The following is a 14,583-nucleotide window of genomic DNA, read 5'->3' on the forward strand; positions in this document are numbered from 1 at the left end:
ATAATAAGCTCTTATCACAACAGCACTTAATCTTGTTTTCTTGTTGTCGTATGTGTTACGTTGCGTTGCTACCTCAGGGTAATGCTAATCCCTTTGAACGCAGGGGGTTTAACGCAGGGTGATGCATGAAGACTTTGTTCACAGATGCAAATGCTCAACAGACGCAAACGTAGTGTGCTTTGACATGAAAGGATCAGCGTCAGATTTAGGTTCCATCCATACGTTAGTAATCGCTGATGATTTTTAGTTGTCACGCAATTTCAGTAAACAAAAAAATGGGACGGGTATGGAGCGAGAGCCGCGTTTGCTATTTCTTAAGTAAATTGTTGATCTATATACTAATGCATCAGATGAACTTTTTCTGTTGTATCATTTTGCCTTTTCAGTGTGTCAGCATTTTTTCCCTCCCTTGCTAAACCCCTATCCCAGATTGTGACTTGTTGACAAATGTCTGTGGACAATGTTGTTCTTTCTCAAAGAACTAATTCTTTAGTTCTTGGTTTCTCTGTTTCTATATGTATTCATTTGTTTTTGTTTTCATAATTTCAGACCATCTGAAAAGTGAAGCTCAAAATATTCAATGCACAGGTCCATGAGTAATAATGAGTCTTCAGATGTCTGAAGGAACCAACCTCCATGTGACCGTATATCACTACTTGGCTGCTCTGCTCCTGAAGCCCATCGTTTCCCAGCTCAGCATGCAGAGCAGACAAAAGGGGACCGTCAGGGGACATGTTTTAGCTTTTGTGTTCCAAACAATGTGGCACTGGCATCCATTTTGAGGCAGCGTTAAGAGGACAAAAACAGCCTATTTTGGCCAAAAATCAGCTGCAACTGCATCTGCCACCACAGACCAGACATGCTCTTATTATAAGGGACGTATGCTACACTTTTGTAAATGTATTTTTGCACCAGAGCCCAGTTGCAATATTTGTCAAGTAGTTGTAATTTACATGATCAATTTCATAGCAGACTACTTTCATAAAATGTATATAACTATCAATTGTCGCTCTATATCTCCAAATAATATGTTTTAGTAAGATGATATTCGAATACTTAGTTTTATGATCAAAGCTGTATAGTTTTTGTGGGGGTCAAAAAATTGAATGCAATGCAGTACAGTGATGATAGAGAGATGAACACATAAACATTCCTCAAAAGCCTGATGATCATATTTGATAGTCATATTTTATCATTAATCTAACAAATGATGTTTGGATAATCCAGTAAGCCTTCAGACCAGTTAAAGTCCAAGTTGCTTCAGTCCAGTAAATGTTAATCTTGAAACATTAGTAATACTATAAAATCTATTCTTACATTCACTTTTCACTATCCCCAGCAAAAAGACGTGAACTATGATCTGAACACTTTTAGAATTGTACTAAAAGGTCTTTTACTTACTAAAAAGTATAAACTGTCAATCCTTTTTAGGGGTCAGCCGATTATCGGCTCTGATATTAAACATTTTTATGGTTATGTTATTCTTCATTTTGACATTAATTTTAATTTTTACACCAGACATGTATATCAGTTCAAAATATCGGTTATTGGTCTACTTAAACTGTGATAATCAGTATCGGCCCTGCAAAAACGTATTTTTTAATTTTTTTTTTTTTGAAGTCCACAGTCCGGTTAAGGACCAGGCCCAGGTCAACAGACAAAACAATGGCCCTAACCATGGCATAAAGTGGCAAGTTTCCAGTGACAAGCAATTTATGTGTTCATTTGGAGTGTTATGACTCCGTCTAGATTTGTTTTGTGTTGTTGCAATTATGCTTATGGGCATCTGATATGTGATGAGAGTCACGGGACACTCCTATACAGCATTTCTCCATTGGTTCATATTCGAAATTAACTAATGGGTTGCACATCGTAACAGCACACTGCTCACACAACATCCCGCTCTCTTTGGAAACCAGGAGGTGAACGCAGCGAGGCGTCGGGCTTAGTTAAACACGCATAAATATGATTAGAGGCCCTGAAGGACAGCCGGTTGATAAACACTCACATGCTCTCCCGGCCTGTAGAGAGAGAGAGAGAGAGGGAAGACAGGACGTTTGGCTCTGCTAGACTCCGACTGTCTTTCACACAGCCACTCAAGTGAGACCAACATATGTAAAACACGGCGCGGGAAGCGAGCAGCCCGCCTTAAGCTGTTTACATCTGATCCCTCTCCACCCACGTTGGCTTGGCTTGGCCAGCTCTCTCGGGTTTTGGCTTCCCGTGTCGTGATGAAGGCAGCGGCTCGCGAGCCTGTTTGCACTTGCACTTGAGGAGTCGATTTGAATATAGGACATGTTGTTTTGCTGCTTTTCTATTTGGAGTTAAACCATCCCAATTTTCTCAAAGACTGTTTTGTCCCACAAGAATAGACCTCTTAGGACTTCACATGGATGCTTTGAAGTCCTGCCATATTGGTCTGTATATGAGAGAGAAGCATTTTTATAGCTTTTCATGTATGTGTTGGAAAGCAGCTTTATTGTAGTTTCTTTCTTCTCCAGCTGTTTTTCTGGCCGGTTGGAGATTTGAGGCCCAGCTATGGGAATGTTTGATGATTCTATATATTCACTCAACGAATGTTACTAAACACAGAAATTAAATCCGTATAATCCCGGATGCTCTATCGTTAACATCCAGAACTCTTCAGACATTGTATTACAGGTTTTCTTGTCTTAAATTCTGTTCCCACTCATCTTACTTTTAATATATATTATATACTAAATATGCATTTCTTTTTCTTTTTTTTTGCTCACTTGTGATAATCTTGTCCTTTAAATGTCCATTATCCAACAATGTAAATTTCAGACATAGAGAAGCTTATATTTTATTAAACGGTGTTTCTTTGCCAGATGGAGATAGGAGTAGACCTAGTTTTCAGTTATAAATGTCATTTAAAGTATTTTATAAATAGAATAGTAATGTTATTTAAAAAGGTAACTGTGATATTGTGTAAAAAAATACATTATCTGTCAATAAAAGGGAAAATCACGAAAACAACAACATGAAAGTGTTTTTATAATAGTATATAATAATGGCAATAACATTAATATATTATATATTAAATAGAGACTGCAGCTAATTTCAACTTTCTCCTTCATTGTTTATGTAATGATGCTCCACTTCATATTTACAAGCTCGAATCAGCACAAGATAACTCAAACATTGGTGATGGCACAATTTCATAGTCTTACATTGACTTTCAAGCATAACATTCTGGTTAAATGAAAAGGAAAATTCCAAAATTTTGGTGCCAATTTGAATAGGTCTTTGCTTTTTTTTTATGTATTTGTAATTTGTGTCAAAACATTAAAAGTCTACCAACAGTCTATTCATGCTGAGTGTTAAGTTTAAGTCGTCATTTTTCAGCTTACATCTTTCGGTCAGACTCTGAAGTAAACAATCTCTCTTTTTCCATTAGCTTGTACTCTATTTCAGTTCTGCATTGCATTTATTAAAGCAAAACCACACTGGTGATGATATTTCATATTAAATTTGATCACTTGACATGCTGCATCTGGAGGTTGTTACTGTTTCTCATGTTTTTGCTGTTTATATCTTTCTCTTCAGCTTCCCAGCTGAATGGATGTGGGTCTAAGGGAGGACGTAAAGTGGAAGGGTCTTGCTCTCAGAGCACAGATGGAAGCAGCGAGTACTCTGAGGACTGCCCGGCCAAAAAGAGGTGAGTGACCCACTCTCGCTCTCTCAGAGGTCAATGTTAAAGAGTTGGTTGGATCCCTGGCCGGTAACTCGAGCTGAGAGTGCACTTTTAAAGGCAGCTGAAGAAGAGAGTATGAAAACAGATGCCATTAAAGTGCGGTATTCTCAGACTGAGATATTTCACTGACTGATGTTAGCCTTCATGTTTTTAATTTCCTCATTTGTTTTTATTTCCAGCTTTATTTAGCAGAAAATTACAGTCAGGGAAAACGGCTTCATTAAAAGGAGTCAGAGGACCTTATAACAAGTGGTAATTCTTTGAAATGAATTTCTGTCATGGTGGCTTTTAATTAGTCACTTTAAGACACGCTTAAACACTTTTGATTATTAATTAAAAGCAGCAGAGTTAATATGTTCAAGTACAGTCGGTAATTAACAATTCAGTGTGCAATGTTGTAATCTGTGATTTTGGAAAAGCTCTGAAGAGAGCGAGAGGATGCAAGCTGCTTGGAGAAGAAACATAATAGACAAGCTTTTTTTTTTTCTTTTTTTTTTGAGCTGTGCCTTTGAGGCAGACGCTGCCTGGAAAATGGTGAGAAAAATCATAAACTGCTAATTTACTCGGCCACACTGAGCTTGTAATACACTTTTGGTGCTCTCTGTTGATTCATATTTTTCATCAAATGTCTTTTGTTGTGTTTGGATTCCGGTAAAGCAGCTTGTCTTGTAATTCGTGTGATATTTATTGGAATTGTAGGGCTCAAAGGAATAGTATGGCAAAAATGAAATTCCTGTCGTCACTAGATCATCATTTGAAATCCATATGGCTTTATTTCTTCTATAGAGCACAAAAGGAGAAATTGAGAATAATATACTGGCTATTCTTTTCCCAGAATTTACAATGAATGACGATTGAAGCGTTCAAGTTTCAAAAACGACACAAAAGCACTGTGAAAGTAGTTCATATGACTCTTACACTATATTCTCTTACACTAGAGAAGAGAATTTGATTGCTTTGAAGGATAAACGGGCCAAAATTTTAAGTCATTGTTCTTTGTAAGTCTTGATATCCCCGTAGTTCTCATTAGAGTTGTGGGACTCAAACTCTGACCGCAATTATGAATAATTATAGTCTCAGACGAACTTGGGTAGACTTGCACATGAACTTGACATGGACTCTGATATTTTGAACTTTTTTATGCAGTCGAATCCATTCGAAAAAATAAGTTCCAACATAAAATTAAGATGACAAGGCATCTTGATGATAAACGTCTCCTACTCAAACTGATTTGGTTGAAAACTTGAACTCGATTCAGCTACAGAAAAGTAATCATGTACAATCTGCGAATGGACTTTTGACTTTTGAGAAGCCTATTAATTTTTTTTTCCAGATTCTATCAGATCTATACTTTCAGGTCAATCCAGTCCCAGAATGCATTGCAGAAAGCGCAGTGAAATAAAATCATCCAAGATGGCTGATGTAGAAATTTCGACAGTAAATATATTTCATTCAATGCTGAAAAGTATTGATAAAAAATTATTTAAAATGATGCATTTTACCCATAAGGCAGCTGTATAAGTGTTTACCTCATTCAATTTCCCTTCTTTTATGTTTCACTTGGCATTATAATTCGGTATTTGAGCTCTTTGCCGTGTTTCTCATTTTTAAGTCGCCCATCTCCTTTCAAACAGGATTTGACTTTGATCTGAGTGTATGGCCACATTCAATGCTCAATCGCACATTGATGGGGGTGGCATTAGTATTATGGAAGACCTATTCATCAAGCCCACTGTTTAATGGCACAACTTTCATGGTGTGCCATAAACCCCCTTACAAACAGTTGCGTAGGCCCACTGAAGAGGCTTTTCTTCCTCTGGAGAGTCTGAATTAATCCCACCACTGGCTTCGAGGGAACAAAACCGCTCTGAGAGCAGACGCCGCTTCAAAGATGACGCTGCCCACCGAACGCCACACAACGCAGCGCTTCCACACCGCAGCGGCCAGACCCCAGCAGATGTCCGTTTCAACCCCCTCCTGAAAGAAACGTTCACAGAGACCTTCTGTCTGGGTTTCTGTCTGTCAAGCCTCTAGCACCTATGGGAGATCGAGAGAGAATGAGCATGTGCGGGCAGAAAGCACCTGCCGCTGGTTTACCTGTCACTTAATACCCTGTTATAATGGTTAATCAGAGCGCTGTCCTGGAGACATCATCATTAAAACAGCTTTACGTGGAGCGAGTGGGAGGCGAGATGGGCAGTGCAGAGAGTTAAGCAAGTACAAAGAAGTAGAGCGCAGCAGATGCAGTGTAAACGGTAAAGCATTGTGGGCCATTAATTGTGGGCTTTGCTCTGCCTCTTGAAGGAATAGTTTAGTCGAAAAGAGAGGTTCTGTCATGTACTCACCCTCATATTTTTCTGAACCTGTGTGACTTATTTCTTCTAAGGAACATTAGGATCATTTAGTTTTTTGTTGTTTTTTTATGTAATTAGAATGAATGTCGACTTTCAAGCTTTAAAAAGGACACAAAAACATAATTGAAGTTGGTCCATATAATTCAAAAACTTCTGAAGTCATATGACAGATTTCTTTTTTCTTTTTTTTTTTTTTTTTTGGTGAAATGGCCAAGTTTGGTGACCCATACTCAGAATTCGTGCTCTGCATTTAACCCATCCAACGTGCACACACACACACAGCAGTGAACACACACACACCGTGAACACACACCCGGAGCAGTAGGCAGCCATTTATACTGCGGCGCCCGGGGAGCAGTTGGGGGTTCGGTGCCTTGCTCAAGGGCACCTCAGTCGTGGTATTGAGGGTGGAGAGAGCGCTGGACATTCACTCCCCCCACCTACAATCCCTGCCGGCCCGAGACTCGAACCCGCAACCTTTAGATTACGAGTCCAACTGTGAGGTACATAACGTCTTCCTGTGAGACATTAATCGAGGAACTGCTTATCAGAACATTGAATCAGCGAATTAAAAAAACATAATTTTGATTCATGAATGAATCATTCGAACTCAAAATAGTGATTTGTTCACAAACAGACATCACTCGTGAACTGAGAGGAGCTAGGACTGTTGAATATTGTATTCAGTATTTGGAATAATATACTTTTATTATAATAATGATTTAGTACCAGCATTATATAAACTACTTTTATGACTGATGGTTTTGTGGAGCTTTAATTTTTTTTGTAAAATTGTATTTATTTAATTTAATCATTTAAATAATTGTTTTGCGTTTTGTTTTGTTTCTTAAAAGCTTCAGTCCCTTCTTTTGACTTCCACAGAGGAAGGTCTGTCATGTTTATTTTAGTTATTTTTTAACAACTTGAGGGTGAGTAAATGATGACAGAAAATACTTTTTGGGTGAACGTTTCCTTTAATGAATCACTCCTTGCCTGACATTTGGTGCTCTATTGGATTTTTGCATGTGTTGGCAGTTTGTGTGCTTGCATGTGTGCGTGCTGGGCAACTTATTAGGCATCTGCTGCCCACATAAGACAACAACAAGGAGTCTGATTGAGGCACTGCCAATGTCTCTCACATCTGGCCTACAATAAACCCAAAAAGAAAGCGAGGGAGAGAGAAAATGTAAGGGAGGAGAGACAGACAGAGGCACAGGTGCAGGGTCTGGCCAGGTTACAGGGGGAGGGACGTGGAAAGCCGTTTGAGAGACGACTGCTGTTTGCATTCCCAGGATTGAGAAAGAGAGAGGCCTCCAAGTTCTGCCAAGTGTCAAAGCAGCAACTTCCCATCCCTCGATTAAAACCGCAGTCACCTAGACGTGCTGAATAAACACAAAACCCCAGTTAGAGGAGACAAGGGGGCACCAAACGTGGCAGGCGCTGAAGAGGCTCGTCTTTTTAGTGTGTGTTTGTTTACTTGTTTGAGAACCCTTCTTAAAGAGAAGATCGTTCCAATTGTTTGTCTAGTGGCTGCCCAGTCGCTGCCAAATTAGTCTTTTGTGTTGGACCAGTGCTGCCTTTACACAATTTCTTTACTGTGGGTGTGTTGAGAATAAATTCTAGTGTTTTTCTTAGGGCCTTTTCACACTATTCGTGTCAGTGCTCACCAGTGCAACTCTATAGACATTAAACTACAGCCATACCCATGGCAGCACACTGCACCCAGGTCAAGTGTTAGAACACAAAACTCAAGGTTCAAACTGTTTTGATGTCAAGTATGCACATATTATGGAAGCCCATTTCCAACACGGAATTTAATTAATTAATTAATTTCAAAAAGTATTTGCAACTTTTTGTCTCACAATTCTGAGTGTATATATAATTGTGAGATATAAACTCTCAAATGCAATAAAGTCTTACTTTGTTAGTTTTTTTGTTTTTTTTACCCTGTGGCAGAAAAAGCAAAGTGAGATGTAAATTCTGAGAAAGATTGTGAGATTTAAACTCGGAAAAAAGGCAAAGTTTCAACTTTTCATATCTCGCAATTCAGACTTTTTTCCTCTGAATTATGAGTTTCTGTCTTTCTTTCCTCAGAATTACGAGAAACAAAGTACAGACTGTGAGATTAAAAAATTGTAATTACCTCTTTTACCATATATAATCTGAGGTCAGTATCTCTTTTTTAAAATAAATTAATGTTTATATTGAGACGACTGAAGACTAGAGTAATAATGCTGGAAATTCAGCTTTACATCTCATGAATAAACTCCATTGTGATAAAATATTTCACAATATTACTATTTTTGCAATATTTTTGTTTGAGTAATTGCTTGGTGACCAAAAACTTTTGAATGGTTGTGTAAATTAAATGAGGTATAATAATGTTTTCACACTGATAGGTCAAGTCGAGAGCATTGTATTATGGGATGCAGTATTCTGACCACTGTTTTTGCGTTGTATACTGTATTTTGGTGATTTCTAGTGAGGATACTATGCGAAGTATACACATTGCATGCTACTTTGTCTTTTTTTCTCCCATCCTCTTTAAAATGCACCTTATTCTTGCAGATATGACCGATCATGCTTTCAGTACATATGGCCCTATAATAGCCATATTGATTTTCCTCTAAACCCGCTGGTTGTGCTACATACTACACAATCCACTCTAATGGTACAGCAGATCGATATCTGCGACAAGCGAGACGATTAAACATGATTGGAGCGTGACTCATGTTTTCAGAGCCATACGCAGAGATGAATTGAGAGGTATAGCGTGAGAAGACGACTCTCAGGTAGGCTGTTTGGCTCCAAACTCCAGCTGATTCACAGGACAGGAATGTCCTCTGTTTGAGGACTCGGGCTGAGGTATTTGTACAGCAGACAAGCTTGGCTGCCGATTGGCTGAGGCTGGATAAGTAGGAGCAGTGGACCATAATCTCAGCTGCTGTGCCCAAGTGTGTGTTAGGGCTTGTCATTTTAATGTTACTGATGGTTTAAGTGAGATGAATTCACCTTGGCATGTATGCTTTTCTATATATGCTTTTGCGGTTGCTCAGATTCCTGTCTTTTGATTGGCTCTAAAACCGTTTGGCCTGTTGAGAGAAGCAGTGTTGAATTGAAGCCATGCTCTATTAGCTGTGTTTTGGGTTTATTTTGGCAATACCTCTGAGTTACGAACACTGCTCTTAAAGGGATAGTTTGTCCAAAAATTTAAATATAGTAATTTGTTCATCCTCATGTTATTCCAAACACACATTACCTTTTTTTTTTTTTTCTCCTCGAACACAAAAAGATATTTAAAAGGAAATTGAACACAATGTCTGTGTTGCTCTTTTCCAGTCTTCAGTGTCACATGATCTTTCAGAAATCATTCTAATATGCTGAATTGCTGCTCAAGGAACTGATTATTATCAATATTAAAAACAGTTGCTGATACTTTTTCTTCAGGGTTCTTTGAATAGAGTTTTGAAGTTCAAAAGAACAGTATTTATTTGAAATAGAAATCTTTGTGACGTTTATTAATGTCTTTACTGTCACTTTTGATCAATTTAATGCATCCTTGCTGAATATAATTTTTAATTTCTTAAAAAAAAAAAAAAAAAACAAACAAAAAACTATTTTAATGGTTGTGTAGGTTATGTGAGTGTGTGTATTCCTGCAGCATTACCTCAGAGGTAGTAGTGCGTGTGTGTGTGTGTGTGTGTGTGTGTGTGTGTGTGTGTCCTAGGTATCGTACAAATTTTTTTCATCAGGATAATCCAGAATTCCACAAAATCCATGTGTGATTCCTCTCGGTGGTTTGGCAGCAGGTTAGAGATGACAGTCTCGCTCTTCACGGACCATATGGTGCGTATTGACAACAAACACAGCGAGGGCTTTTTGAAACTGAAAGGCTCAATCTGATTGGCTGGCTTTATGCGGTTTCCAGGATTCATGTTGCACAGGTTGACAAAGTCGAGATAAAAAGGTGCCAAGCTGCTATGAAGAGCTAAGAACTAGTCTACCAAGTTTGCGAGAGTTGTGGTGTCAAATCCGTAAAAGGTAATCTTGCTAGTTTTGCTTGAGACACTAAAGGCTGGAATACACTACACGACTTTTAAAATCTGAACAGATTTTTAAAACACTAGGCATCATACACTTACCGACTTTGTAAATAGTGACAAATGAAAACTGGTCATCATACACTACGTGACTGAAGATCATACACTACCAGACTTTAAAGTTGTTCCGATCACAACGAACTCACACAGAAACGTGCGCCCTGTTGCTAGGAGACGCATGACAAATGAAAACACATGCGTTCTAAAATCGGCTGAAAATATCAAACATGTTTGATATCCTCCGACTGGATAGAATCAAAGTCTGAAGCTAAAAAATCGGAGTCTGTGACCATCATACACTACGCGATTTTCTGTGGAATCTGTCAGCTGTAATCTGCAGACTGGCTCTGACTTTCCTCAACTAGCGTCAACTTGTTCAGACTGGAAAATCGGGAGGAAATCGGGGCAAAAATCACAGTGTATTCCAGGCTTTAGTGGCATAAACAGCACATCAATAAGCAGAACTATATATTATATTTTGTTTTCAGAGTTATGTCCATGAAATAGTTGGTGCATTGTGTCTGGACCGACAGAAACGGACTACACACATTTTTTCACAATTTTTATTTAGGTATTGTGTTGTGGTTCAATATTATTTTGATCTGAATGTAATGCTACCATATTTATGCTACCAATTTGTGACATGTTGGTCTATTGTGGTATAATTTATTTGAGATTTACCGATTCTTAAAGGATTAGTTCACTCAAAAATGACAATTGTGCTTATTTACTCACCCTCATGTTGTTCTAAATTAGTCTTTCTGTAGTAAACAAAGGAACATATTTGGAAGAATGTTGGAAACCAAACCATTTTGGTGAAAACCATTGAGTATTGACAGATAAAAAAAAAAAAAAAAAAATTTTTTTTGTCATAATCTCTTCTTTTTTATTCCTAAGAAGAATGAAAACCATGAGGGTGAGTAAATGATGAGTGTATTTTAATTTTGTGGTGAAATATCACTGTAAATGGCACCAAAACACTGCGGTTGACTTGTCTCTTTCTGTTTAATGTGAGGGGAAAAAAAGCTGGATCAGGCTTTACACCAGTAGTCAAAACACTAGAGATGATCCAGTAGAAATCTCTCAGTCTGATTTTGTGCATGAAAAGCTCACCATATCCTAGTCTTATCTGGCTCTCTTCATCTTTTTGTCGTGAGTCGTTCTAGCAGCGCTCAGTGATGAAGCCCAGCAGTGACTGACAGCGTTGGGGGGCATCGGTGTGACATCACGCGTGAGCGGCAGACGGATGTGTTAAAACAGAGGGGAGGGTGGCGTGGGCCCTCAGCGTCTGGCTCGGTGCCAGTCTAGACCACCTGTCTGAGCGCAGCACGTCTGCTCTATTGTTAAACCACACCGGCTGGGTTAAGTTGCAGCTCTGTATAAAGAGTGACAGACATCTTAAGTGGGTACATGGGATTTAGACAGGGATTTTTATAGGAGTACTGGTATCTCTGTTTGTCTCGTTCTCTCCCCCTTCCGCAGTCTCAGAAGCTCACGCTTTCCATTACGTAACAAGCAGCTTTCAGTTGCCTTTAATGAAATCATGAGCGACTGCATTAAGTATGCAGACTGGTATCCTTACAGCATCTGTCCAGCAGCGGCTCTGGAAAGCCGTCATCGTTCAGTAACTTTATAGTAACACCTCCCAGTGTGAATGTGAATGCTGCTCCGGTTATAAATACCTCCCGAAGCTCGTAAGTCATGTAAACACACTCAAAAATAGGCTTGTAAATAGAAAACACAGTTTATGGCTGAAATTAAAATTCTGGAGTTTCTGTTTTTACACTTAGCTGGGTTTAAATGACAGAATGCATTACTGTTATTGGTCAAGTGCCGCTCTCTTTTATTCAGAGTCTGAAATATGATGTTGACTCAAATTTGACTTGGCCTCTGCATGCTTCCAGGACAAATCAGTTTGAAACATTGTTTCCAGTCCATTTTATTTCTGTGCTGTGACATCCTGAAACTAAAAAAAAGTAGGTAGAACAGAAAAATGTATGATTGTATGAATAACAAATTATATATTTAATTTATGATTGAAATGTGCACACACTAATTGTTCATAATAACATGCATGACATTTTGAATTCATTGCATTTTCTGTTTTCATTTCAATTTTAGTTTTAATTTTAGTAGTTGTCCTTTTTGTCATTATTTAGCCTATTTATACTATATAGATTTATTCTTATTTTTACCCGTTTTAGTTATTTTAGTACATTTAGTGCATAAGTTAAAGTAAATGAAAATTACAAATGTTGCTTTGCTAGCTGAAATGCAATACATTTTTATTTATATTTATATATATATTAATTGTTTTAGTTATTTCATTTAGTTTCAAGTAATGCACATGTTCTTTTTTATGGTTTTAGTTTTGGTTAACTATAATAATCTTGCACCACGAACATGTATTAATAAATTCTGTTTTTATATCATTTTTAATTTGAGCTGCCATAGAAAAAAAAACTGCCAAAGCAGTTATGGGAAGAATCTAGCAAAGCTTACTGCTGCTTTACGTTTCTTACTGCCAGCCCAGTGTTCTTAGAATCTGATGTAAAGTGATTGTGCTGCTGAGAGAAGAGCTGATATCAGGCTTTTAGTGGTCGGATGTTTAGCGGTGATGCAGTGCACTTAAGCTAAAACATGATGGCTTAAAGATGTCTACCTTTATAATTGAATCTCTAGTGTGTTTAGATGCTAAGAGCTTTGTGTTGCAAAAATCCATATTGTTATTCTCCTGAGGTGCATGTTAATGTCATAGCTGTATTTTTGTGATGAACGGTGGCATTTGTAGATGACCGCTGAGGGGTCAGGTTTGTATTTTTCTCATCGTGACCGCTGTGACCTCACGTCTTCAGGCTCACCTGACTAATGAGCTGATATATGAAGGCAGAGTGGTAGGGTGCAAGGTTAAAGGTCAAACCATCTTTCATGGTATTGCTTGGAGAACTTGACTCAGGTAGGCAGAAAAGCAATAAGAAATTAGCTGGAGTGTGTTTGCAGGTCCAAAGTTTATTCTGCATGTCTGAAATACAGCGCTACTCTGGGAAGGACATCAACATCACTCTCATTTATTCTCTAGCTCAGGGTCAGAGAGTCTTTTTACTGAACCTCAGTGTCTCGGATCTCTGTTTTCTCTCAGAGGACTTACAGTACATGGGAAATATGTGATTTAATTAACATTTACACTACCTTTCAAAAGTTGGGGTCAGCATGATATTTTTTTTTTATTAATACTTTTTCAGCAAGGATGTATTAAATTGATCAAAAATGACTGGAAAGACATTGAAATGACTGGATAAAGCTTTATTGAGCAGCAAATCAGCATATTAGAATGATTTCTGAAGGATCACTGATGTGACACTGAAGATCGGAGTAATGATGCTGAAAATTCAGCTTTACCATCACAGGAATAAATTACATTTTAAAATATATTCAAGTAGAAAACCGATATTTGAATGGTAATATTTCACAATATTACAGTTTTACGGTATATTTGATCAAATAAATGCAGCCTTGGTGAGCATAAGATTTTTTTTTTTTGAAAGAAGTCTCTTATCACCCTAAACTTTTGAACAATATTGTAGGTTTTTTGCCTCATAAGTCTAATAGGCTATTGAATGTTACCTCAAAAAAATGAAATGAAAATAAATACACACTTTTATTCAAATGAAATCAAAACTGATTTAATTTCAGTGAATCACTTCATTTAGATAGCTAATTTTATTAAACAGTTTAAAAATATTTATTTGAATAATTACTCAAATAAAAATGTAGTCAAAACTGTTTTTCTGTTTGCATATTCTCCTTTAAGTAATTAAAAAAAATAAAGGAATAAAACTGTTGCAGATGAGTGATTTAGAAATGCTTTGCAAATTGACTCTACTCAATCATTACAAAGAGATAATTTAAAAGAACAATTCATTCACAAATATTTACCATATTTTTATTGACCATCTAACCCAACCCTCGCTTTGCAGTTCTGCATAGTCTCTGTTTTGTAGCGATTATCATTTCAGCACTGTTTATTAGAGCGGGCTCATGAATGACCCAGAATCAGGGATCCCCCTGTGCTCTCTTGGCTGCTGCGGGCTGCTCGGCACATGTTCCGCTGGCTCCTCACTGCGCTCTCGGAGCCAGCTGCTCCGCACTGGCAGAGGCTGCTGAGAGAGTTTATCAGGACCATGTGGCCCATCTGGGGCTGTTTAGCTTTAGCAGAGAGCGAAAAAGAGAGAGTGAGTTAGCATTTGTACCAGAAACAGCAAGTCAGCGAGAGAATGAAAGATGTTTGACTGAAAAAGGGCTATTCCTTTTCATACATTCCTTATCATACGTTTTCACCCTTCTTTGTCTGGAAACATAGTGTGTGTGTGTGTGCTTGTGTTTGTGTCTATATATATATAATAATAATATACAT

At 37.9% G+C, this 14,583-nt stretch overlaps 1 protein-coding gene across 1 annotated transcript in view; it reads left to right on the forward strand.

The window, feature by feature from the left end:
* The window catches only part of LOC306847420 (protein Jumonji), a 107,541-nt gene that overhangs the window by 58,297 nt on the left and 34,661 nt on the right, over positions 1–14,583 (forward strand). The window contains exon 3 of the mRNA XM_079381370.1: positions 3,568–3,679. Within this exon, the coding sequence (XP_079237496.1) occupies positions 3,568–3,679 (112 nt within the window). The remainder of the gene's footprint in view (positions 1–3,567; positions 3,680–14,583) is intronic.

The sequence above is a fragment of the Barbus barbus genome (genome assembly GCF_936440315.1).
Source record: "Barbus barbus genome assembly, chromosome: 27".
Classification (NCBI taxonomy): domain Eukaryota; kingdom Metazoa; phylum Chordata; class Actinopteri; order Cypriniformes; family Cyprinidae; genus Barbus; species Barbus barbus.